Source organism: Mustela erminea, chromosome 8 (assembly GCF_009829155.1).
Source record: "Mustela erminea isolate mMusErm1 chromosome 8, mMusErm1.Pri, whole genome shotgun sequence".
Taxonomy (NCBI): Eukaryota; Metazoa; Chordata; class Mammalia; order Carnivora; family Mustelidae; genus Mustela; species Mustela erminea.
Window position 1 is genome coordinate 58,794,439 of NC_045621.1, and position 26,500 is coordinate 58,820,938.

The following is a 26,500-nucleotide window of genomic DNA, read 5'->3' on the forward strand; positions in this document are numbered from 1 at the left end:
TTCTTAATATGTCTGTGATATGCCATAGAATTTGTGTATGTCACATAATTTATCTTTAGGAATCAGTCTTTATGGTGAAACAGGTCAAAAGAATGAGACAATTCACCTAATAATAAAAAATGCTCTTTAGATCGTGTTCATGTTATTAGTTATGGTGATTTTTAAGAATTGATAGAGGTGGGAAGAATTATGAAAAGTGATTGTTGATGTTGAATTTGCTTAAAAGTTATGAGGAATTCCATACTTCCCCTTTGAAAGGAAAGATGCATTATACCAGGTACTGTAAAAGGGCACATGGTTAATTGTTGTAAAGATAGCAAAATTTGTCCTTAACAGAAACATGAAATTTCCTATGATAAAATGTTTATGGCATGCTTAAGCTCCCTAACCTCTCCCACAAACCCTCAGTGTCCTGTTTTGTTTCTGTTTTTGTTTTTTAAGGAATGTTAACTTTGGATTTCTGTTTGGGGTATCATAGTGGTTGTTACTGTTTATTTGTCAAATCTTAATGCACATGGGTCCAACTGTTTTTTAGGGTGCTGGCAGCTAGGACATGTGGTAAAAGCCCAGATCCTATGTTAGCAATATTCTCTCTAACTGGAAGTGGGAACTCTACTACACATAGTTATATCAGTTTGCATCATGTTATAATGCCTTTGCCACACAATATAACTAGATATAGCACCATGCAATGCCATGAATTGAGAATGAGAGACTATCTCCAGGGGAGAAAATAAACATCCGAGAGGAAAACAAAAGCAAGGGGTTCAAAGCTGGTGAGACTGGGTTTCCCATTTGGACTGTAGTTATAATGCCTGAGGTACTTCCATTTTGGAAAACAGAAATACATACCATGTTCATGTCAATGCCATTGGTATATGTCCACGCGTGCTGGAAATATTCTTCAAGCCGTTGCCTCAGAGGGTTGGGGATTTGGTGAAAGCGAATGAACTCTTTCACTCGAAGCATCTGCATGTGGTACCTGGCAGTTCCCGAGTATAGTCTTTGGATAATTGCAGATACATTCCCAAAAATGCTTGCATACATTAGTGCTGGATTGGATAAAAAAACAAAGTTATGGGGGAAGACTGCACTTTGGCTTCATTTTATCTTCTGAGAATCTCAAGTATATAGATATTTTTTATTATCTCAATCCAGTTGTAAGGATTTACCACTGGCCCACAGGGAAAAAATAAGTTAAGCCGATACTGTCATAAATTTTATAATTTTGATGACAAATCTGGAGAGGAAAAATCTCCAAACTCACCATGGATTCTAAATTAAAATATAAACTCAGATTGTTTACACTATCAGTCTATGATCTAGAGTACTGACTAGAGATAAAAATGCCTTTAGAATAAACATTTTCTTTGTTATATCATAAGGATGTATGTCAGATATATTTTCTGGAACTGGAGTTAAAAGATTAATTTTTAAATTGTGACATCTCTGACTTTTGGCCTCAAACTTAACCTATTAATATTAAAAAATCTATTATAAATCTTAAGGTTATTTTGAATACTTTGGTTTTGCTAAAGAATGATAAATTGTTCTAAGGAACTCATAATTTCCTTAGAGTATTTATTTGTATGCAATTTTTAATCTAAAATAATTCATTTTTACAGTATTTCCACATGTGAAATAGGTATCCCTGGCTTAGAATATGAGGATGGAAATTAATTTTTCTAGAAAAAATTCATCTGTGAGAAGAGGGAAACTGCTCTAATAATCCTTGCCATACATTTCAGTACTTAGGTTGAGTACCCTTTTAAGTGGTTTCTGGGTTAAATCTTTGTGATTTAACAAGTTATTTGAGTATCTTCTCTTTCCTTTTATGTTTGTATTCAGTTTCTAGTAATTCTAAAAAAGTGCTGTATTCTCTACAGTAAGTCAAATCATGATACACGGTCTGTATTTTGATCTTTGGGTGTGTGTTAAAACCTTAGAGAGAAGTAGTGTTATGTTTAAGACACTGGAATTGTTCTATTCCGAACAGGTTGTAAAAATGAACAGCTTAAAGTGTCTGATTCAACTGTATTCAACCAACAAATCCAAATCCTCCTCCCCCACACTTTACAAACCATTACTTCTTTAAACCACTTAATCATTTTTGAAGTAGATTTTGGCCAGATTCAGGTTAAGCATTTTAAAACAATTTATCTTCTTGGTCATTTGTTTTCTTTTCCATCTTATCTTTGTCTTTAGCTTAGTATGGTCCTTGTTTGCCATATATATCCCAAATAAGAGAATGTCACAGAGAAAGGAATTGTCCTTTGTTTTTTATCTATTTAAAGGGATGAGAGTTGGGGAGACCTCTAGCGAGCCTAAATTGGAATGTGTGAAAGACAGTAATTCTCGGTAAGATAGACAAGCTGTTTAGGTTGGATCTTCCACAGAGAAAAGACTTGAGCCTAATGTAAGTAAATGAATAGTTGATTAAGAACAGTTAGCAATACTTGCCTGAAACTGATTCTTGTGATTAAAGGAGATTCATGTGAAGAATGTATTTTACTCTTCCTACTTGTAGTGTTGGAAATATTTATGCATGCTATTATATCTCAAAAGTATCTACCATTTTTTTAAGGAAATAGTTTAGTTTATACAGATTAAGTTCACTTGATTTAATCAGAGGGCACATAATCAATGCCAGTTATTTTACCTAACCCACATATTTTGTGGAGAATCAGGGAAAACCTTGTTTTGTTTGTAATAAATACTATGGTTTCATTTCCATATTGTGGTTTTATCTCCATACTGCCATAAAAATGAACCAAGACATTAGTTTGGGTCACAAACAGGCATTTCCACTTGCTGACAACATGGCAAAATGTAGATTATAAGCATATAGTTGAATACATGGATAACATGTATTTCTCTTAGGTAGTTCTGTGTGATGGTTTTTAAAATTGTTAATGAAGGCATGAACTATTTTTTCTATTTTTTTAGGAGCAACCAGAGCTAAAAGCTGTAAGCGAGAGAGAAACACAGTATAATCATATTCTTTATATATCATTTAGTTAATGCCCATCAATTGGCATAAAATATGAGTCAAAAGTAAGATGGCAGACTATATAAGGACATTTCTCTCCTCAACTCAATATTTTATTTAGCTTTCCTCAATAGGGAGTTCTAATTTCATCGAAATGGTGTGTTCTAGGTTTAGCTATCATAGAAATAAATCAGGTATATCCTAAAACTTCCTTCAACACACCACCCAAAATCTGATATGCTAACCAAACTAGTAAATTCAGTTGATCATTAGGCATTAGTTGAAATGTGCTTATAGAACAAATAAATTTCTTTTCTACCCATTACACAAACTTTTAAAAGTTTTAACTTAAAAACTTAGATGTTATAAGCATATCATTTACATATAATAAAATAAATCTGTCTTAATTGTATAGATCGATTAATTTTGACAAATGTATATATGCTGCTGCAAATACAATCAAGATATGGAACATTCTTGATATGGAACATTACTCCAAAAGATTCCCTTGTGTTTGTTGGCTGCCTACACACTCACTATAGAACCTAGACAACCACTGAGCTCCAATGTATGTCATTACAGGTTAGTTTGCATTTCCTAGGATTTCATATAAATGGAATCATGTGTGTATTCATTTGTATCTGACTTCTTTTGAAATTAATTCTTTGAAATTAATTCTGTTGTTGTATGTATCAGTAATTTGTTTTTTTTTTCACTCTAGTTTGCATTGCTTGACCCTACTGGTTTATCTCTTCTGTTGACAGAAATCTACTGTTTCTAGGTTTGGGCTATTATGAATAAAATTGCCATGAGCATTTGTGTCAAGTCTTTGTGTGGACACATATTTCCATTTCCCCTTAAACACCTAGGAGTGGAATTGTGTGGTATGTATAATTTTATAAGAAACTGTTAGACTGTTCTCAAACATGTGCCAATTTATAATCCTTCCAGCAATGATGACAATATCAATTGTTCCCTACTTAACAGCTGGTATTGCCAATCTTTCATTCTAACCTTGTAGTGGGCATGTAATACTTCTTTTGAGTTTTAATTTGCATTTCCTGATGACTAATGACGTCTTTTCCTATACTTATTGGTCATTCATACATTTTGAAATGTCTATTTAAATCTTTTGCTCTTTTTTTAAATTGAGTTGTCTTTTATTATAGAATTGTATGAAATTCTTGGTATGTTCTACATACAAGTCTTTTTTTTTTTTAGATCTAAGTATTGAGAATATTTTCTTCTAGTCTAACACTTACATGTTCTTTTTCCTAGCAGTGTCTTTTGTAAAATTAAAGTTACTAATTTTGATGAAATATAATTTATCAATTTTTATTGTATGGTTCAGGATTTTTTGTTTGTTTCATTTTTGGTAATCGGTATCATTCAAATAACTTCTCTATCACACCTAAATTGTCATACTTATTATAAACTAATTTGTAATGTTATTTTATTATTATTTTAATATCTTTATAATGGGTAGTGATATCTCTCATACAAGACTTTGGTAATTTATGTTCTGTTTCATTAGTCTAATTGGAAGTTTATAAATTTTACTGGTGTTTTAAAGAGTCAGAATATACTCCCATTAATTTTCTCTAATGTTCCCATGATTTCAATTTTGTTAACTTTTGCTCTTATCTCTATTTATTCTATTTTTATGTTCAGTTTGGGTTGTCTTAGAAGCTTAGACTTTGATTTTAGATCTTTCCTTTCTAAATAAAAACACTTAAAGCTACACATTTCTTTCTCAGCATGGTTTTAGCTGTCTCTTTCTCATTTTGATACATTTTATTTTCATTTTCATTCAGTTAAATTATTTTCTAATTTTCCATGTGATTTTTTTCTTTATTTGGAAGTCTGTTACTTACTTTATTTCTTTCCTTTTTTTTTTTCTTTAAGATTTTATTTATTTATTTGACAGAGAGAGAGATCACAAATAGGCAGAGAGGCAGGCAGAGAGAGAGGGAAGCAGGCTTCCTGCTGAGCAGAGAGCCCGATGCAGGACTCGATCCCAGGACCCTGAGATCATGACCTGAGCCGAAGGCAGAGGCTTTAACCCACTGAGCTACCCAGGCGCCCTGTTACTTACTTTCTTTCCAAATATCTGTACCACTCTTTTCTATTCTCTCTTCTCTCCCCTCCCCTCCCCTTCCCTCCTCTCCCCTCTTCCTTTCTTCTTCCTTTTCTCTCTCTCTCTCATTGATTTCTGGTTTCTCTTATGGTCAGAGATATACTCTGTATGATTCAATACATATAAATTTGTTGAGTTTTTGTTTGTTTTTGTTTTGTTTCTGGTTCAGAATATGGGGTGCTTGGGTGGCTCAGTTGGTTAAGTGTCTGTTTTGGCTCAAGTCATGATCCCAGGGTCTTGGGATCTAGTCCTGCATTGGGCTCCCTGCTCAGGGGGGAGCCTGCTTCTCCCTCTCCCCCTGCTTGTAATCTCTCTCTGTAAAAAAAAAAAAGAAAAGAAAAAGAAAAAGAATATGACCTGTCTTGAAAATTTGATGTGTAGTCCAGCATATGGTCTATCTTTGGTGATTATCCCACATACACTAAAACAGAATGTGTATTCTGCTGGTATTCTATAATGCCAATATATCAAGTTAATTGACAGTATCATTCAAGTCTTTTATATCTACTGATTTTCTGTCTGTTGATTCTATGAAACATAGAGGGAGGAGTGTTAATTGCTAACTATAACTGTAGATTTGTCTTGTGAATTTGTCTATTTCTCTTTTAGGTTTGGTCAGTTTTTGCTTAATGTAATACTCTGTAACTGGATGTTTACACACTTAGGACTGTGGTGGCTACCTTGTCTCTGGTAATAGTCCTTGTCCTCAAGTCTGATTTAAAATCAATACTGCTCTTTACATTTCTCATAATTAGTGAATATGGGTACATATTTTTCCATCTTTTTCTTTTACCTGTCTCTTTATATTTTAAGTGTTTTCTTTAGATAGGATAGAGATGAAACTTTTTTCAGAACAGTCTGACAATTTCTGCAGTTTAATGAGAGTTTAGCTCACTTACATTTAATGGAATTATTAATGTGGCTGTGTTTAAATCTAACATTTTGTTGTTTGTTTTCTCTAGGTTCCCATTTCTCTTATTTCCTATCTTTTGGTTTTATTAAGTTTATTATTTAATTTCATCTTCCCTATTCATTTGTTAGCTGTGTTGAAGGAGTTACAGTATACATTTTTAAGTTATCACTCTGGACCTTAAATAATATAATAGCTCTTCATGGATAATGCAGGAATCTTGCAACAATATACTTCCATTCCTTCTTTTCATTTTTATACTATTATTGTCACATTTTTAATTCTACATATGTTATAAAACCTAAAATTCATTCTCCTAATTTTTGCTTTAAAAATTATTTTTTGAAGACATTTAAAAATGGGAAAAAATCTTTTAAATCTATCTACATATTAACCTTTTCTGGTGTTCTTCATTTGTTTTTCTGTATCCAAATTTTCATCTTAATAACATTTTTTTTACCTGAAAAACTTTATAATTTCTTATACTCTGCTTGTGATGAATTATGTCAGGTTTTATTTGTCTGTCACTCTTGAAGGATAGATTAATTGAACCAATATTTCTGTGTTGACAGATTTTGTTTTTATTTGGGCACTTTAAAGATTTTATTACATTGTGTTCTGGCTTGCATTGTTTCTAATAAAAAATATGTTCTCAAACTGATGTTTTTCCTCTGTACATGATGTGTCTTATTTTTTTCCCCTCTGGTTACTTTCATTAAGACCTTTTCTCTTTATCATTAGTCTTCAGTAATTTGAGTATGATGTGCTTTTGTGTGTGTGTGTGTGTGTGTGTGTTTTGCCTGCTTAGGGGATTCACTAAACTTTCTGAATCTGTGGTTTCTAGATTTTATCAATTTTGGAAAAATTTCAGCCAGTTAAAAAATATTCTTATGGTTCCCTTCCCCATTTTTCTGGAAGTCCACACACACATTTGTTAAAGTGCTTGGTATTGTCTGCTAGTTTCATCATTCCTGTCAATTCTGGTTCCGGGCTTTAGTTTGTTTGTTTTAGTAAGATATAATTGACATACAACATTATATTAGTTTCAGAAGTACAACATGGTGATTTGATATTTGTATAGAGTCAGAAATGATCATCACAAAAAGTCTAGTTAATATCCATCACCACACATAGTAACAAAGTTTTTTTCTTGTGATAAGAACTTTTAACATTTACTCTTTAAGCAACTTTCAAATATACAATACAGTATTATTAACTACATTCACTATACTATACTGCACTTTACATTCCTATTTATTTATTTATTAAGAGGAAATTTGTAACTTTGATTCCCTTCATGCATTTTACCTGCCCCTCACCCCCAGCCTCTGGTAACCACCCATTTGTTCTCTGGATCTATGAGCTTGGCTATTTTTGTTTGTATTTTGTTTTTGTTTATTTGTTTGTTTGTTTGTTTTTTAGATTCTACACATAAGTGAGAGTATAGGGTATTTGTGTTTTTCTGTCTGACTTGTTTCATTTAGCACATAATGCCCTCAGGGTCTATCTGTGTTGTCACAATGGCAAGATCTCGTTCTTTTATCTTTCTTTTTATGGCTAAATAATACTCCATTGTAAGTATATATTACATCTTCTTTATTGATTCTAAGTTAAATTTTTTTTTTCATTATTGTTTAGATTTTCTTATTCTTAACTTTTCAATTTTTAAATGAATTCTGGACACTTTAAATAGAACATTGTTTAATGTTGGGTATGAATGTTGGATATTGCTCTTACACACAGTTAAAATACTTGTAGATCAGTTTGTTTCTTTTGAGGCTTATTTTTAAAGCTTTGTTAGGGATAGACTAGCCCTAGTATTATGGCACTATTTTTCCGAGTTTTCTAATAAATACTTTTGATATTCAATGAGGGCTTTTCACTCTGACAGGGACCTGAGTATTTTTAATACATGTGAGGTCAGGAAATTGTTTAATTTATGGTACTTCTGGTATGTATTAGATAGGCCTCAAGTTTCCCTCATGCATTCGTGACTTAGTATTAATCAGTAGACCCAAGAGGTACCTCTGCTTAACAGTGGAGCTTTTTTCTGCCATAGCTGCCTCTTTTCTCGTTGTCTGTCTTGCAAATTTTAGCACTCTAGTTACCATGACCTCTGATCTTGTTTTCTTAACTGGATGGGATCACTGTTATCTGCTTATGTTGCTTTTCCTTTCAGTTTGGTCCAGAAAGTGACTCCTGGCAGAAAGCTGAAGATATCATGGGGTCCATCTTGCTTGTTTTCCTTCTTCAGAAATCAAAATTCCCTATTGTTTTCCAATGACTTAAAACAATTGCCTTCTGTATTCTATTCAGTTTTCTGTTATTTTCAAAAATTTTGTGGGAGTGTGGTAAATTTTCAGTTATTCCATTATTGCTAAAAGCAGAAATCCAGTAATTTTCACATGCTATAAAACAAGAAATTCTCCCAAGATGTTTGTAAGAAGGTTAGAGATGGAATACATTTACCTTCATTTACTGGTCTATGTATTTTTAAAATTATTGTGTATATTATATTAATAATATTTGAACAAAAATATAAACTATAGGGTGCCTGGGTCGCTCAGTTGTTAAGCATCTGCCTTCAGCTCAGGTCATGATCCCAGGGTCCTGGGATCGAAGTCCACATCGGGCTCCCTGCTTGGCAGGAAGCCTGCTTCTTCCTCTCCCACTCCTCCTGCTTGTGTTCCCTCTCTCTCTGTATCTCTCTCTGTCAAATAAATAAAATCTTCAAAAAAATAAACATATAGTATAATACATAGATATAAATATATGAGCATAATTTATATTTACACTTATTTAATGGCTGCTTAAGTTTTTCTTTATTTTTTTGTTTTGAATTGCATACATTTTTAAAATGAATTCTCTGGTCACTCTTGTCTGTACACATTCAGCAATACAGTTGGTAACTGTCTTTGCAAATAACAGCTTTTAAAATATATCTACAGACATTTGAGTCATTTGCATTTAGTTAGATGATCTCTTTTTATGTTTAATTTTTAGTTTCCTTGAATTATATTGTTGTAAGAGAGATGGTAGATGCTTTGTTTTTTACAACTTGGCTTCAAATTTTTCTTTTTGAATGAAGATTCGTTTTAAAGAAGTTTAGGGATGATGAGAGAGTACACCTTGATAACTAGTGTTAGTATATAAACAATATTTTACATCCTATTTTTAAGATATTGTATATTATTTTAAGCTTAAATTTTTATTTTTATTTTTTTATTTTTTAAAGATTTTATTTATTTATTTGAGAGAGAGACAGTGAGAGAGAGCATGAGCGAGGAGAAGGTCAGAGAGCGAAGCAGACTCCCCATGGAGCTGGGAGCCTGATGCGGGACTCGATCCAGGGACTCCGGGATCATGACCTGAGCCGAAGGCAGTCGTCCAACCAACTGAGCCACCCAGGCGTCCCTAAATTTTTATTTTTTTAAGGATTTTATTTATTTGAGAGAGAGTGAGAGATTGAGGGAAAGAGAGCATTAACAGGGGGAGGGCCAGAGGGAGAGGCCGACTCCCTGCTGAGCAGAGAGCCTGATGTGGGGCTGGATCCCAGGACCCCAATATCATGATCTAAGCTGAAGGCAGACGCTTAACTAACTGAGTAACCCAGTTAGGCTTAAATCAGGGAACTCACTATCTAAGGAGTATGTGTTTAGTATAGAAATATAACTAAACAAAGACAACCAAATCATTTTCTAACACAGTTGGATCTGAATGGAAATACCATGTGTAGGTGCACCCATATAAATGAAATGGCTAAGCACATTTTGGGGCATTCTTCTTACTAAGTTTTAAGTCTTAATTTGACTTTTTTTATTTGTAGCATAACAGGTGATGACAGAACTCCCCAGGAATACCTATAAATTTTTTCCTGTGTGACACTGAGCTCTACATAATTCCCTTTTGATTAAGGTTTATAGAACCAAGTCCATTACTCAATAAAGTATATTATGTGGAATGAGGTTCTATCTTACTCTACTCAATTAATTAGACTATTTTCTCTTTTTCTAAAACATGAAAAATATCTGCAGAAAACAAGTATCCTTCTTTAAGAATTTATAGAAATAGCCTTGTATTATATTTAAGAGGGAAGGAAAGAAGGAATAAAGGAAAGAAGAAAGAAGGAAGGAAGGAAAAAAGACTGCCAATTATCCTGATTTAGGGTATTAGAGATTGGATATAAACCAAATAAAGAACTGAGTTTTCCTAATTTAACATAATTCACTTGATAAACAGTACTATGTATTTAACATAATCCTCACAAGTGGTGGGAGTTTCTAAGTGGTTAGCAGGTTAGAAAATTCTTTCTTGCAATTTCTAAGTTTCAAAATGTAGGTTCTGTTTTATTTATTTAAAAAAATATTTATTTCTACACAGATGTTTGAATAATTAAGAACAAACTCTTAAAAATTTTGTTGGTTTTCTACCTATTTCACTAAAATTGATAATCACTATATGATATTTACTAGCAGTTATAATCACAGAGTGGTTGGGACTGTGTTTGTCCTGAGAGATTCAATCTCTCTGGAATTAATTTTTCTGTGTTTCCTAGTAGGTCCCTTTTCCATTTCCTTCTGGATGCAAGGCTACTTCTGTGTTTGTAGCTCAGACTTAGCCTGAATCTGTAGACTATCTCAAGAGTTATTAGAATATAATGCTATTTACCTATACAAATCTTATTAAAATAACAATACTGAGACATATATATGAAAAGCAAATTTTAAATACAATGAACAATAAACTGGATGAATTGATACAAGTTTCATAAATAAAGCATACCTAAATACATTTCATTTGCATATATGTTAACATTTAAAATCAACTCTGGATCTATTTACAGATTTGTACACCATCTAGGAATGATGCCTTTTTTTAAGCTTTAAAAATCCATTATGGTTTAGTCAACTGCAGCTTGGTATCACAGCAGTTATCTTTAGTGACTCCACACTATGATTTTTAAAAATACTAAAATATCTTTAGTTGAACATATAATTTTTGTTTCTTATTGTAAAAATATATCTCTTAATGATGCTTATGTCATCACCCCATTACAAGGTAAAGAGCAATCACTTAAACTTTGGAATAATATCATAGGGAAAGGAATTTTTAGCAAATAAGTGGTGAAAAATACATATATATATATTTATCTGTCTATACAGATATATTTAAGAAATATATATTATATATGTTATATAGAAATATATGTTACATAGAAATATACATTATATAGAAATGTTATATATGTTATATCTGTATATATATTTTTCTATCTAGTAATATGTTATATATGTATATATATATCTCTATCTAGTAACATGTGTGTATATATATATATGTATGTGTATATATATTTCTATCTATCTAGTAATATAAGCTATTCTTTCCTACTCTAATCTCGTCTCAGCTTAAAATAGAAAATAACCACTACCAGTCGTTTTACAGCAGCAAAAGTGAACTATAAGTATGAATTCTGGAATCCCAAGATCTACATTACTCCAGTTTATGTTTGTGGTTTGCTGAGGTTCTGAAAGTCCTTTTGGCATCTCCCCTTCACAGACAGAATCAGGTTTGATAGAATATAATACCCATACATGTAATTCCATTATCTCTACAGTTTTCCATAGTTTTTTCTTCACCTTACTCTGAATTGTCTACAGACATCAATTTTGTGATATTTTATCCTAATAGATAACAAAAGAGAAATCTACTTACAGCCAATCAACATGACACAGATTGAAAAGATTTTCTCCGAATTGGTATTAGGAGACACATTCCCGAATCCTACACTGGTTAAACTGCTGAAGGTAAAGTAAAGTGCTGTGACGTATTTGTCTTTAATGGACGGTCCAGAACTTGAGTCACTGTCATTGTAACGTTTCCCAATTTGTTGTCCTAAGGAATCCAACCATCCGATTTTGTCTGTCAGGTAGGGCCTTTCTACATTCCCAATTGCATACCAAATGCAAGCCAGCCAGTGAGCTATCAGGGCAAATATGCACATTAAGAGCATCAGAACAGCAGCGCCATATTCTGAATATCGATCAAGTTTCCGGGCCACTCGCACAAGTCGAAGGAGTCGAGCTGTCTTCAAAAGACCAATTAATGTTGTTGTCTGTGGAAATAAATGTGTATGGTCAGAAATGGTTGGCAAACAATTCAGTGTATGTTTCTGTGAAGCAAAGTAAGTAAAACAGGTTAAAACAATATGGCAGCATTGAGGATGAATGCATATTTGAATCAAGTATTAAGGTGGTTTTTTAAAAATTTTACATCTGCTTTGGGAAATACTTTTAAAGTCTGTGGCACATTAATTCATTATAGTGACATGCAAGACCCGTGGGACAGAGACTCCACCTGTCCAGTTTTATCTTCTAACCAAGTCCCTTGAAGATAAGGAATACTCAGGAAATTATCCCTTCACCAATAAACATCACTGTGTGTTGCTGGTGTGGCTAATAACGGTCACACACTGGGATTATAGTGTTGAGCAGGCAGACATGATCATTTTCATAACAGAAAGAGACATTTACTTACTAGACAAAATGCCTTCTCTAATGAGGAGAAACAAGGTTCACTGTCTTGTGGGGAGAGAAAGTTATTTTTTAAAGAAACAAACAATAAGATCATTTCAAGGTGAAAAGTGTGATAATGATAATAAAACAGAGTGGTATGAGAGATGGTGTCTGAGGGCATGGTCAGCATGGTGGTGACTTTAGAAAGAAAGGCCAAAGAAGGTCTTGCTGAGGAGCTGATGTCAAAGTTGAGAGAAGCCCACATAATGAGCCAGGCAAGCACATCATTGGGAGACTTATTGGATGATTGTATGCATGCCTTATGCACTATATTTAAATTCATTTTTACTTTCCAAATGTGTTACATTGATGAATTGTTCCTTGATGTTGCAATGATATGATATATTTTTCTTTGGGATGTGATATGTGTAACTAATTGTATGATTATTACTGACCAGGTATCTAATGATAGGACACTTCTATATAATAGCAGGATACTTAACTGGTTGTTTGGATTTGATATCTGATAAGTACAAATTACAAGTTCATTTCTTAGGTTTCCTAAATAATGTCAGCTATAAGTACTATATAATTCACAGGGCATATAATTATTCCATAGTTACATGGTGTTTACCAATCAATTATTGAGTCATTTTATGTGTTCATTGTTGGTGTTTATTTTGCAAAGTACTACCAACTGCATTAAGAATGCTTATATTTTAATTAAAGAAATAGCACATGTCAGAGCTATTGCCCTCTATGTTTTCATATTGACTTGGAAAAAAAAAGCACTAAATGTTAAGAAAAATAGTTTCATTAATATTCCATAATAAGTGTTGTAGTTTCTTTCTCTTTCTTCTTTCCTTCCTTTCTCCTTCCTTCTTTCTTTGCTTCTTTCTTTCTTTCTTTCTTTCTTTCCATTATTTTTCTTTCCTTCTCCCTTCCTTCCTCCCTATCTATCTATCTATCTATCTATCTATCATCTATCTTCTTTCTTTCTTTCCTTTTTCTTGTGCCAGAGTGGTCACTAGGAGAAGGGGAGATCCTTCAGTCTCCTCTGAATTCTTTTCAGTTTGTATTGGAACCTTCTAGAGATGAGAGAAAATTATGTAGTTGGGATGTGCTTATCAGATTTGGGCTCTGGTCTTTACTCATTATGGATTGTGTGGAAAAGTGGATCTTCCTTATTTTCAATGTTGAGTTACTAATTTTCAAGGTGGAATAGAGAAAACAGTATTCTTTTTCTTCACAGATGTAAAGAGTTTATCTCTTCTTGATCAATAAATGGAGAGTTTAAGTTAGTATTAGGTAGTTCTCTGGAAGAAAAATCAACTTCCATCATTTGAATTATCAACATTTTAACTGAGCAGCTATTTTTTTTTTTTTCAAATTTAGTTGGTTCTTTTTTGTTTGTTTCAACTTTTTATTTAAGTTGTAGTTAGTTAATATATAGTGTAATACTGGTTTCAGGAGTAGAATTTAGTGATTTATCACATATAACACCCAGGGCTCATCACAGCAAGTGCCATCTTTAATCCCCAGCACCCATTGAGCCCATCCCTTCAGCCCCACCCACCTCCCCTCCAGCAACCCTCAGTTTGTTCTTTATAGTTAGTAGTCTTTTATGGTTTACCTTCCTCTCTCTCTCTCTTATTTTTTGTTTTTGTTTCTGTTTTGCTCCTTAAATTTTTGTATGAGTGAAATCATATGGTATTTGTCTTTAGCATAATATACTCTAGCTCCACCCACACTGTTGCAAATGGCAAGATTTCATTCTTATTGATGGCTAAGTAATAGTCCATTGTATACATGTACAACTTCTTTATCCATTTATCAACTGATGGATGTTTATCCATAATTTGGCTATTTTTGATAGTGCTGCTATAAACATCGGGGTACATGTTCCCTTTTAAGTCAGTATGTTTGTATCATTTGGGTAAATACTACAATTGCTGGGTTGTAAGATAGTTCTATTTTTAACATTTTGAGTCACTTCTATACTTTTTTCCAGAGTGGCTGCCCCAGTTTGCATTCCCACCAACAGTGTAATGGTCTCCAATTTCTCCTGCATCCTTGCCCACATCTGTTGTTTCCTGTGTTGTTGATTTTTGCCATTTTGGCATGTGTGAGGTGATACCACATGTAGTTTTGATTTGTATTTCCCTGATGCCAAGTGATGTTGAGAATGTTTTCATATGTCTGTTTTAGATGATTTGTTAGGTGCTAGAACTTTGGAACAAACAAATCAATGTATGGATTCTGCATCCATACCAGTCTGTCATCTTGGACAAGTTGTTTATTTAATTTTTAAACCTCAATTTTTTCATCTCTGAATGGGTATAATAATGCCTCCTCACAGGGTTGTAGACAATGCCCCATAAATACTAGCTTTCTATGTTATTTAAATATCCCATGTGCTTTAGTTTCCATCAGTAAGCAGGAAAATTATATTGTGAAATAGATTGATAGAACTTACACATTTTCCAAATGCATTACTTTGATAGCTAGAATTCTAGCTGGAGGCTTCGTAACACCGGCCTTGTGGCCTCCCCAGGAAATGGCAGTAATGTTAAAGACAAGAGCATAATTTAGATGCACTGACTGCTTGGACTTCAGTAACAGGAATCACCCTGGTTCAATGTGTCTCTTTCTACACTTCACAGTTTCAGTTTGTGTGTTTTTCTTCCTTGCTCTGTTACCTATTTACTTGTGTTGAGAAATCAGAAGTATTTGAAGATTATTGTTCAAAACTTATCTTTGAAAGAAAATTTCTCTCTGAACCTCAAAAATAAGTGAAATATAATGAAAATTCTCTAGGGTATTTGGTTAATGAGGTTAAATGCTTCAAAACAAATGAGGTGTTTTAATAACATGTTGTGATAATAAGTACTAAAGACTCTTCTAGCTGCCAAGATAGTAAAACAAAAATGATGTTATAAAAAAAAAGAAAAAGAAAAAGGAATCAATATGCTGTGTAGGCTACCTCCCTCCTTTCTCCTTCTTTAAAAAAAACATCTGATTCTTCTAGGATTGTATCAAAATGAGATAGAACCTAGGTGATAGTAAGTTCTTTAAGCAGATAAATGAATGTAATTTATATAATAACACATAAGTAACATCTTTTCTGGAAAAAAAAAACTTAAGAAATATAGCACATGATGAAGTCTCAACCTAACTGACATTATTCCAACAAAGTAATTGAAGTTGTAGAGCAAGAGGGAGGGAGAGAAAGAGAGCAAGAGGGGAGGGAAGAGGGAGAGAAGGAGAGAAAAGTAGAGGGAGAGAAAAGGGGGAGAAATAACGAAATAGTTGTTTCACCTTTCAGTTGCTTCATAAGGATGAGTGAAAACTGACTTCAATAGTCAAAGCTATTCTCTTGTGATTTCATAACATATAATCAAGAATAATCACATATGTTGTTTGACAATGTAACAAATGACTTGATCTTATTTTTATTGTTATCAAGATGCTGCTAACACACCTGGGTATTCTTCCTTAGCTACTGTTGCATACAGAATATCTTGTAGATGACACCTCAGAGGGCAATAACTCTTTTCTTCTTCTTTAAATATCTCTTTAAAGATTTAAAGTGTTTTGCCCATATTACACAAAGAGAAAAATGATTGCACCAAAATTTCAGAGACAGTAGCCTAAAGAATGATCAATCTCCTCTTGCTGATTTGTTGGAGACTATTAATCCCCACTGTTTTTAGCTCAATGTACTCTCTTTGTATTATGTGCAAATGAAAAATGAGACCAACAAATACCTTATAGTTGTATTAACGTCAAAACTTGGCTAACTAGAATGTTTTTGGCATATATATTTCTCTCACGGTATATCTAATTTCTAATTTCAGACATATTATGTAAATCTATTTTTGTGGGTTTTTTCCCTAATTTTTAAAAATAGAAATAAAATTATCTTTTAACCTATGCAATAATTTCAAAAGAGTAGAGGTAAAAATTTTTCTCTTAGATGTTATTTCTTAACTTTTTACTGGTATTAGAAAAAATACTGTTTATTATTACTTTTGGTAGACTAAAAAAGCATAAGAACTCACAAGACTCTTGTGATTATGTGATTATGACCTGCAAGATATCATAATAGTAAGTAAGGTGGAGGAAGAGGTGAGTTAGTTTGCAGTAGCTTGAAGCAAAGTACTTTGTTTTTTGGTTCTGTTCATGAACTGTAGCCAAGGAGACATAATGAATTCTAGCAAGGCGTGGCTCTGCCTCATTAGACCATTTCAGACCTGAACTCCTTTAACTGTGATTGAATGAAATTGCAAACTCTTTCTGCCTGAATGCCACAGTAAAGAAAGTATACTTATTTAGGACTTTTATTTTTAATGTACTTTGTCATAACTTTTAAAATGTAAAATAACTCTTCCCCTGGCAATTCAAATTATTCAAGTTCTGGGTGGTTGAAGCGTATCATCCAATTTAAATTTTTTTTTAAAAATGTGCCCATATCATAGTTTATTAAAGCCCTAGATACTTTCAGGGATCCTGGGTGGCTCTGTTGGTTAAGTGTCTGCCTTTGGCTCAGGTTTTGATTGCAGAGTCCTGAGATCAAGCCCAGGTTAGGCTCCTGGCTCAGTAGGGAGTCTGCTTCTCCCTCTTCCTCTGCTCCTCCCCTGGCATGTGCTATCTCTCTCTCTCAAATAAAAAAAATAAAAAATTTAAAAATAAAATGAAACCCTAGATACTTTTTTATACTGAGGTAGAAATAAGTTTCCTTTATTAAATATGACTTTCTTAACTAAACTTTATTTTAAACATATATACTCTAAAAAATTGCAATTTTAGAAACATGTTAGATACCAGACCCAGACTCAAGATGACCATGTGATTTTTTTTTTTTACTAGATATTTTACAATAGATGAGGTAATATCCTTTCTTAGTGTAAGTGAAATTCTTTCTGAAGGCCTGAAATTAGAACAGGGGACTTCTTACTATTATCAAACAATTCTCTTCTTAAGAATAAATCCGGTTACACTTAAACTGAGAAATCCTCATCAATAAGAGAAAATATTATGCTCAATAATTTTCAAAATAAATTTTAAGTAAGCATTTTCAAGAATTTTACATTTAAAATACTTTATTTCAGAAGTTTTCTAAAACTTTTCTAAAACTTTTGCCTGTAGTAAGTGGGTAGAATTATTTATTTATAAATGGGGAAATATAAGTATGTGATCTTTAGTTTTGCCTACAGGATTGAAAGAATGAATCATCACTGAAAATTTCTCCTTAATCCATCATTCTGTTCTGTTTGTCAAGAAATATTTGGGTACAAGTGGGGAAATGGGAACACTTAGTAACACATTTCATAACTCTACACTCATGTTTTGCTTCAGGTTTTATTTCAATTTCCTCTAAGCTCTGTCGCTTATATATACCATTCCATGAATTGCTTACCCAATAAAACTTAACAATATTGAAACTAGTTTTGAGTTTTTTGTTCAGTTTGAGTCACACTTTTTCCAATATTTCTAAGGAAACATTCACTAATACAATAAAAAAAGAAGAAACCATATTTTGAGTATGTAACAAACCTTAAGGAAATCACCTAATTTATTCTTTCTTTATTCATACCAAACCTCACAAATTCCTCCAAAACTGAGGCTTTCAAACTCAAGAATTTACAACCTCCCTGTGAAACTCACTCCAATATTTAACAACCTTTACTGTCAAGATGTTTTTATTTTTATTTTGTTTATAATTAACATTCTATTTTGCTGCAATTTGAACTCATTTTCCCTTTCTGTAGTTACAATAACATGGAAAACTGGTCATCAAATGATTTTAAATAGTAATAAGCAAATGTTACAATGAATAAAAACTTTTGGATGTTATACTTTAAAAAGAGAATTTGACTTGTTTTGAGAAATATTTAACCAAAAATTGAACATTTTGTCATCTCTAGCAAATTGTAGACAAAAGATCACATATAAATGATGAATAAATGGTCAGCTAAATGAAAAACATATTTATTTTATGGAATGTTCTTATATTTCCTTGGTTCAAAAATTATTGCATTGGGGATCCTGCGTCTCTCACTTGTCAAACAACAGATTTTTAGAGACATGACCAACAACCTCAAATGTAAGCCAATGGAGACATCTGCCTTAACTTCCAAGAACTATCTAAATGGAGACACAGTCACTTTATGGGTTGTCGGTGCCCGAGCGGCTTGTAGCGCATGCGCGGTGATGCTTCTGGGCTCCGCTGTGCCCGCTCGTTGCCTCGGCCGCCGCTGCCTCAAGCCGTCGCCGCCGCCGGGTGGCGACGGTGCGGAGCTGCTCCGGCTGGGCCCGCGGGGGGGCCCCGGGCGCCGCACGACTTTTTCGGTGCCCGAAAGTAAACACGCCATTAAGATGGCGGCTGGATGCGAGCCAGTAGGCGGAACTTAGGATTTTGTATCTATGTGGCTGCGAGTGATTGGTTGTGCAACCTTGGTATATATAGACATGCACGGGTGGGGGAGAGAGAGATCCCAACAGCTACGCAGAAATAAAGCTTGCTTCGCTGAGGTCTCCTGGTCGTTCTTGCTGGTGAGAGCGACAAGTGGTGCCGAAACTCGGGAAACCCGAAACCTACACCGAGGAGTTCTCAGTGAACGCAACGATCCGGTAAGTGTGCACAAAATTTCAGATAAGAAAGTTCCTAAGTATAGGATGAGAAGTGAGAAAGTTCCTAAGTATAGGACGAGAAGTGAGAAAGTTCCTAAGTATAGGACGAGAAGTAAAAGGGTTCCTAGGCATAGGACAAGAAATAATGGGATCAAAGTTTACTAAGATGGGAGGATTACTGACGGAGGTGCTTAAGGCTAACGGCACTCCGCTAGACTCTAACCATAAAACGGTTAAAAATGTTATCGAGGAGCAGGTCAGAGAAGCCTCTAAGGCAGGATCTAGCAGAGGGGGAGAAAATTCAGAGGAGAGCTCCTCTGAAGATGAGCTTGGGGAAGCCATGACACACTTAAAATTAAAAGAGGAAGTCCCTAACGAACCTTTAAAGGGAAAGACATACAAAGAAGCCAGGAAAAAATATGACTCCCTAGTGCCCTCTGTCAGAGAGATACTAGTAGTGTTCCTAGTGCTCCAAAGATTTTCAGACACTCCCCTAAATATTATTTCTGATAGTCAATACGTGGTAAATGCAACAAAAAATATTGAAACAGCCATCCTCTCCTTAAGTGATTCACCTATTCCATGGATCTTAAGGCAACTACAAGAGGTTGTGCAACTGCGCACTGCACCATTTTTTATAGATCACATCAGAGCCCATATGAGCCTACCAGGACCATTATCCGAGGGCAATGCTCTAGCAGACCACAATAGTCGTTTCCAACTTATTTGCCCTACCTTAGAACAGGCGAAGCTGTTCCATAGCAAATGGCATGTGAATTCTAATACCTTAAGATATAGATTCCATATCACCAAAGAACAGGCAAGAGATATAGTAAGGACCTGTGGGAATTGTGCCACATTACTCCCTCAGCCTTCCTTAGGGGTAAATCCCAAAGGCCTTCAAGCTAATCACCTATGGCAAATGGATGTCACACATGTACCTGAATTCAGGCAACAAAAGTACGTACATATATCAATGGACACTTATTCGGGTATCATAATGGCTACTCCCCTCACAGGGGAGAATTCAAAACAAGTCATCACACACTGCTTACGATGCTTCGCAGATTGGGGTATCCCAAAACAAATAAAGACAGATAATGGACCTGCATATACATCAAAATCTATCCATCAATTCCTAAGTCAATTTGGTATAGTCCATACTACAGGTATACCTTACAATCCACAAGGTCAAGGAATAATTGAACGCGCCAATGGCACCTTCAAACGATGCTTACAAAAAATAAGAAAAGGGGGAATAGGGGATGACTACAAGTCACCCCGTGATCTTACATCTCTCACCCTTTACATTTTAAATTTTTTGTCCTTGGACCATAATGGTACATCTGCAGCGGACAGGCATGCGGCGGTTACCGAACGCACTCTAGCCCAGGCAAAGTGGAAGGATATACTCACGGGCCAATGGAGAGGCCCTGACCCGGTCCTAAGATGGCACCGAGGTTCTGTTTGTCTTTTTCCACAGGATGCCCAAGTGCCTATCTGGGTCCCGGAGCGACTGATTAGAAGAATCGATCAACATGGCCCACCCCGTCCTGATGCTCGGCCTGATAGCGATCCTGGCGACACCAGCATCCCTTCAACAGATGCACCAATGGGCAATAGTGAAAGCCTGGCCGTTCCCCATGCCACTGACGAATGAGTCTGCCATCCTCCCTCCTGTATACCTACTTTCATTCCCATGCCCGTTTCTGTAAATCCTAACAATTCGCCTGTATTGCTCTCAAGACATAAAAGAGACTTTGGGATCACTGCAGCCATTATTGTGGCTGTAGCAGCCTCTGCAGCTGCAGCAACTGCAGCAGCTGTAGCTCTCACCACATCTGTAACAAGTGGACATTCTCCAGAAACTATTGACGACCAGATGCATCCAATCACTTTCTGGACTTTGCATAACCTCCATGGCCTATAATGACCTTTCTGTTGCTGCTAATCTGTCGAAAGAGTTAAGCAGATAAGATTGACATAGCTCCATTACGGGATTGGGTATCTGTTGTAAATCCTTATGTTCCGCCGTTTTGCATCATTACGTAAACAACAATGTAGGCAACAGTTGGTGCTAGTACAAGCTTGCATGGCACTGGAAGCTGGTACATTTTCCCAAATCTGGCTGGCAGCGCTAGATTGGTAGTCAATGACGGGTAAGATTGGCTGCATGCACATAGCAACCTAAGCCAGGAGTTCTCCAACCAGGGGGAATTATCCGATGACGGGTAAGCATGTTCATGGCAGCTGACAACCTAAGACAGGCACGATCTCCTGCCTTGCATGCCTAATATAAAAGAAAAGGGGGAGATGTCGGTGCCCGAGCGGCTTGTAGCCCATGCGCAGTGATGCTTCTGGGCTCCGCCGTGCCCGCTCGTTGCCTCGGCCGCCTCTGCCTCAAGCCGTCGCCGCCGCCGGGTGGCGACGTGCAGAGCTGCTCTGGCTGGGCCCGCAGGGGGGGGGCCTAGGCGTCGCACGACTTCTTCGGTGCCTGAAAGTAAACACGCCATTAAGATGGCGGCTGGATGCGAGCCAGTAGGCGGAACTTAGGATTTTGTATCTATGTGGCTGCGAGTGATTGGTTGTGCAACCTTGGTATATATAGACATGTACGGGTGGGGGAGAGAGAGATCCCAACAGCTACGCAGAAATAAAGTTTGCTTTGTTGAGGTCTCCTGGTCATTCTTGCTGGCGAGAGCGACAATGGGTAGGAATATATTATGTATACAGTTCTTCAAAATGTATTTTGGTTTTTAAATTTGAACATTAGTATGTCTAATGTTTTAGCAATTCACTTCCAACAAAATAATGGCAACTGCTGTAGAGATTAGGTTCAGAAAGAATTCTGACAAGGTGATCTGAATTTCTATACAGATGCTTGCTAAGTTTTCCCTTGTATCCTTTCTATGATGCATCTAATAGACTACTGAAACAAACATATCAATGTCAACAGAAACTCCTCTTTTCTATTAAAACTTCCCCTCAAAGAGCACTGTATATACTTAGGTTTCGAAGACCTTGTTTGTATTCAGGATTCATGAAAAGTAACAGTAAAGTGGGAATGGAGAGAGGTCCACAAAGGAAGTAGTTAATAAAAAACAAAACAAAACAAACAAACAAAAAATACTAATTTTCCGGAGAGGAAGACGTTAATGAAGCCTGTAACTAAAGAGAACGCTCTAGATTCTAATAGCTGATAAATTTGAAATTCAGATAAGCAAAATATGGGAAAACTTGAGGGAGGTAATGAAAAGTTGACTTTTTGGAGACGGAGTCAATAATGTTGTTCTCTTGCATCAGTGATATTGAGACAATTTGCTATGGGTGGCATGATATTTGATGATGCAAAAATTAAGAAATAGAGACTCTTTTCCTCCCTTGGTCTGTCTGGATGGCATTAATAATAGGAAGATACTAATTACATCGGAAAGCCTAGTTATTGCTCAGCATTTCTTTCTTTTCTTTTTTTAAAGGTGTTATTTATTTATTTGAAAGAAACCAAAAGAGAATGAGAGGGTAAGGGCAGAGGGAGGGGGAGAAGCAGACTCCCTGTTGAGCAGGGAGCCCAATGTGGGGTTTGATCCCAGGACCCTGAGATCATGACCTAAGTGGAAATCAAGAGTCAGATGCTTAATTGACTGAGCCATCCAGGCACCCCTGTCAGTATTCCTTTCTTCAACATATTTTCTTAATATTTTGGAAAATCCTCTAGTTATTAGTAGAAGATTTGCTTTTACTTAGGCTAAAACATTAAATGAGTGTTTTGAAAAAGTGAGCAATTCTGTTCATATAAAATATATGTGTAATTCTGCTTTAGTAAAAATGTATATGCCAAGCTATCCTCAGCATTGCTAGGATATATGTTTTATAGCTAAAATAATATAGATCCAAAATTCAAATATGTTTCCTTCTTCAGGGCTGAGTGTAAATAGAACTGAAATATTACAGTAGCTTACCATTTAGAGAAATTGGCAAGGAAGACACTAATAGTTAATTAACTATTTTGACATTGACAAAATTGTTTTCTCTAAGGTCATCTGAGATGCTGTGATGCATAGAAAAAAACATTTTAATAATTCAGCTAGAATTAAGCAATGATGAAATCATGGCTGTCCTTATATTTAGCTTAAAACCACTGCTTTACTTGATTATTTATGTCTTTGTTTTGTAGAAATGTTCTCCCGTGAGCACATGGACTTCTTCTTTGATCCAGATAAGGCCACCAAATCTTGCATATCTAAACAGCAGAAATTCCTGCCACTTTTAAAAATGAAGTTTTCAAGGTTTTACTTTAGACCTACCAAATATGATCCAAACTCTTTTATAAGATCCACATCAAAATCTGCTCATGATCCTGAGGGAGAATCACTGGTCTAAACCAATCTTTGCCATGATTATATCTAATTCATAATTTAATGGAGCTCGCTTCTATTTCTTACACTCACATATATATCTTTCTAGTTGTTCATGGAGTCCCTGACTTGCCTACATGCCACCTGTACTCAGATGACTGATGGGCACCTCAAACTTCACATGGACCAAACAGGAATTTCACTCCCGTAATGCACCTTCTTCTCACCAGGTTTTTCCTATCTGGAAAGTTGCTTCAGGACCTCCATCCTTCAAAATATCTCAAACAAAAAGAAAGAAATGACAAAATCTTTGAACCATCATTAATTCTGCTTTGTTTCTTACTCCTCCAACAATATTAATCCATCAACAAGCCTAACAGCTCCCCTCTACTCTATCCCAAATGTGTCTTTATCTCCTCACCTCTATTGCCACCATGTGGTCCAAGCTGTTGCTGTTTTGTTCCTGCTGCATTATAGCAAAAGCTCGAAGCCTTGAAGAAGCCTTCCCCTGCTTCCACCCTGACTAAATTGTCTGCAGACCATCAGCCAGGAGGTCTTTAAAACCGTCTGTTAGATTATGTTGTTCCCACTCGGAAGGCACCACTGCAGCCAGAATAAACCTCAAATGCCCCAGATGTCACGGTTGCATGTGATTTGGTCCCTGTCACTGCATCCTCCTGTCTTAGCACTCAACTCCCAATTCACTATGGTTCACCCCAGCTGCCACCGGCCTCTCTGCTCTAACACCAAGCTTGTTCCCCAGTTGGGCCATTTTCAGTAGTGGGCTTTTTTTTTTTTTTTTTTAAAAACATTAAATTTTTTAAAAAAGATTTTATTTATTTATTTGACAGAGATCTCAAGTAGGCAGACAGGCAGGCAGAGAGAGAGAGAGGAAGCAGGCTCCCTGCCAAGCAGAGAGCCCGATGCAGGGCTCGATATCAGGACCCTGAGATCATGACCTGAGCATGAGTTAAGGCAGAGGCTTAACTCACTGAGCCACCCAGGCGCCCCAGTAGTGTTTTCTTTTGCTTGAAATGCTCTCCATGTATTTTCAAGAGACCAGTTTTTTCTGGTCAAGTCTCAACTCAAATGGCACTTCCCCCCCAAATCTTCCTAATCGCCTCATTCAAATTAGCCACCTGTGGAAGTCATTCTGCATCACAAGGCTTTTTCTTGTCAGCTCATAAACTTCTTAAGGGGAAAATCTGAAAAAAAAACAGTAACTCTTTCCTTCACCAGGTGTAGCCTTCCAGTACTGCCTTTCCCACCTGCTTTTATTACCAAGATTCTAGCAAGAAGGGGCCCTACATGCTTCCTGTTAATTTCTGAAGCCACTTCCATTTGGCTGTGGCAAACGTCTGACCTGACACCACTTCAGCATAGTGAACTGACACACTTATTGATTTATTTCCGGCCTTCATCCCACTTTATGTCTTTATAGTATTTGACACCACTTCCTGAATTTTTCCTTACTTCCCAGTACAGTGAGGTAAGTAGTCCTATAATGCCTAGAGTAGTCTCCAACAGCAGAAAAATTATCTGTGTCCTATATAACTTTTCAGTGTCTCACAGTCATTCATATTGGCAATACCTAAACTTTTTTTTGAGCTTCAATGCTGGGTTTTACATCTAAACAGATGTTAACTTTTGCACATTTTAATATTCATTAAAATATCCAGGAATTTAGCTACCTTGAAAACTGAGAGATAATTAACTTGTTTAGTTTGGACCTTCAGTAGGAATTGTTTACTGTTCTAGAAATTTATATCTTCAGTGACAGCAAGTCCTGTGGTATTGTATACTGTGTATATATAGCATACCTATGTCAGCCCATGTTTGTTGTTATCACAGTCACGAGATTTCTAGGTGTGTGTATATGTTAATATATGCATAGATATACATATTTACCTGTACATGTGTATGCGTACACATATATACCTATATAAACACATACATATATATTCAACCCTTATGTTAAAATGAAAATAAAAGGCTGTATTATTTGTGACTTTTTAAAAAATGTATTTGTTAGACACAGAGAGAGAGAGATCACAAGTAGGCAGAGAGGCAAACAGAGGGAGAGGGGGAAGCAGGCTCCCCGTTGAGCAGAAAGCCCAATGCAGGGCTCGATCCCAAGACCCTGAGAGTATGACTTGAGCCAAAGGCAGAGGCTTGACCTACTGAGCCACCCAGGTGCCCCTCTATTTGTGATTTTTATTTAACAATAATAAAAGGGGCTTTATAAAATATTTGTAATATTGGGTCTGATAGGACTGGGAACCACACCTCATAGCTCCATACTTCTAATGGGCTTCCCATCCAATTGGCATGACTTCCCCACCCCTTTTACCTGAAAGATGTCCACTGGTTTTCAGGAACCCCCCCTTCCATGTTCATATGTCCCCCTGTACATGGCACTATTAAAGCATTTATCAGATAGTACTCTCTGCTCATCGGCTATTCTCATTGTAGACTGTAATCTCCCAGACAGTGGGGTCCTTGTCTTATTCTTTCTGTAAATGCAGGGTCTAGCATGTTGGCAGTAGTTGGTTCTTAATAAATGCTTACAGAATGAATGAACCTACTTGAGTAAAGGTTACCATAGCACTTTCTGGAAATGGCAAAATGAGTTAAGCCAATTCTCATTAAAATTTGTAAAAGAAAAAAAAATTACATGAAACTCCAGTTGGTGTAGTGGATACAATCAAGCTAATCTTTTACAGTGGAGGTGGATGGCTCTGAGTCTTATCAATCTGTCCTGATGTCAATTCTTGAGGGCCTCTGAACTCAGGCCAACTCTTTCAGTCACCTTTATGATACCTCAGTCTGAAAAAACATTGCACTGGATAATGTCTTGTTAGAGTGACCTCTAGCTTAATGATTTTAGGATTTGCCATTTAGTTTGGGGTCAAATATCCCAAAAAGTTTTCTTTTTTTTTCATATTCATGTGATAAAACTTC

At 35.6% G+C, this 26,500-nt stretch overlaps 1 protein-coding gene across 7 annotated transcripts in view; it reads right to left on the reverse strand.

Annotated features, from left to right (window-relative positions):
- Positions 1-26,500, reverse strand: part of KCNH7 (potassium voltage-gated channel subfamily H member 7) — a 494,539-nt gene that overhangs the window by 44,991 nt on the left and 423,048 nt on the right. For 4 of the 7 annotated variants that reach the window (XM_032355760.1, XM_032355761.1, XM_032355762.1 and 1 more), the window contains 2 exons: positions 11,752-12,151; positions 852-1,052 (listed from right to left, as the gene is read on the reverse strand). In XM_032355760.1, coding sequence (XP_032211651.1) covers positions 852-1,052; positions 11,752-12,151 — 601 coding nt within the window. The remainder of the gene's footprint in view (positions 1-851; positions 1,053-11,751; positions 12,152-26,500) is intronic. The other 3 variants (XM_032355759.1, XM_032355758.1, XM_032355757.1) reach the window with 1 other exon arrangement.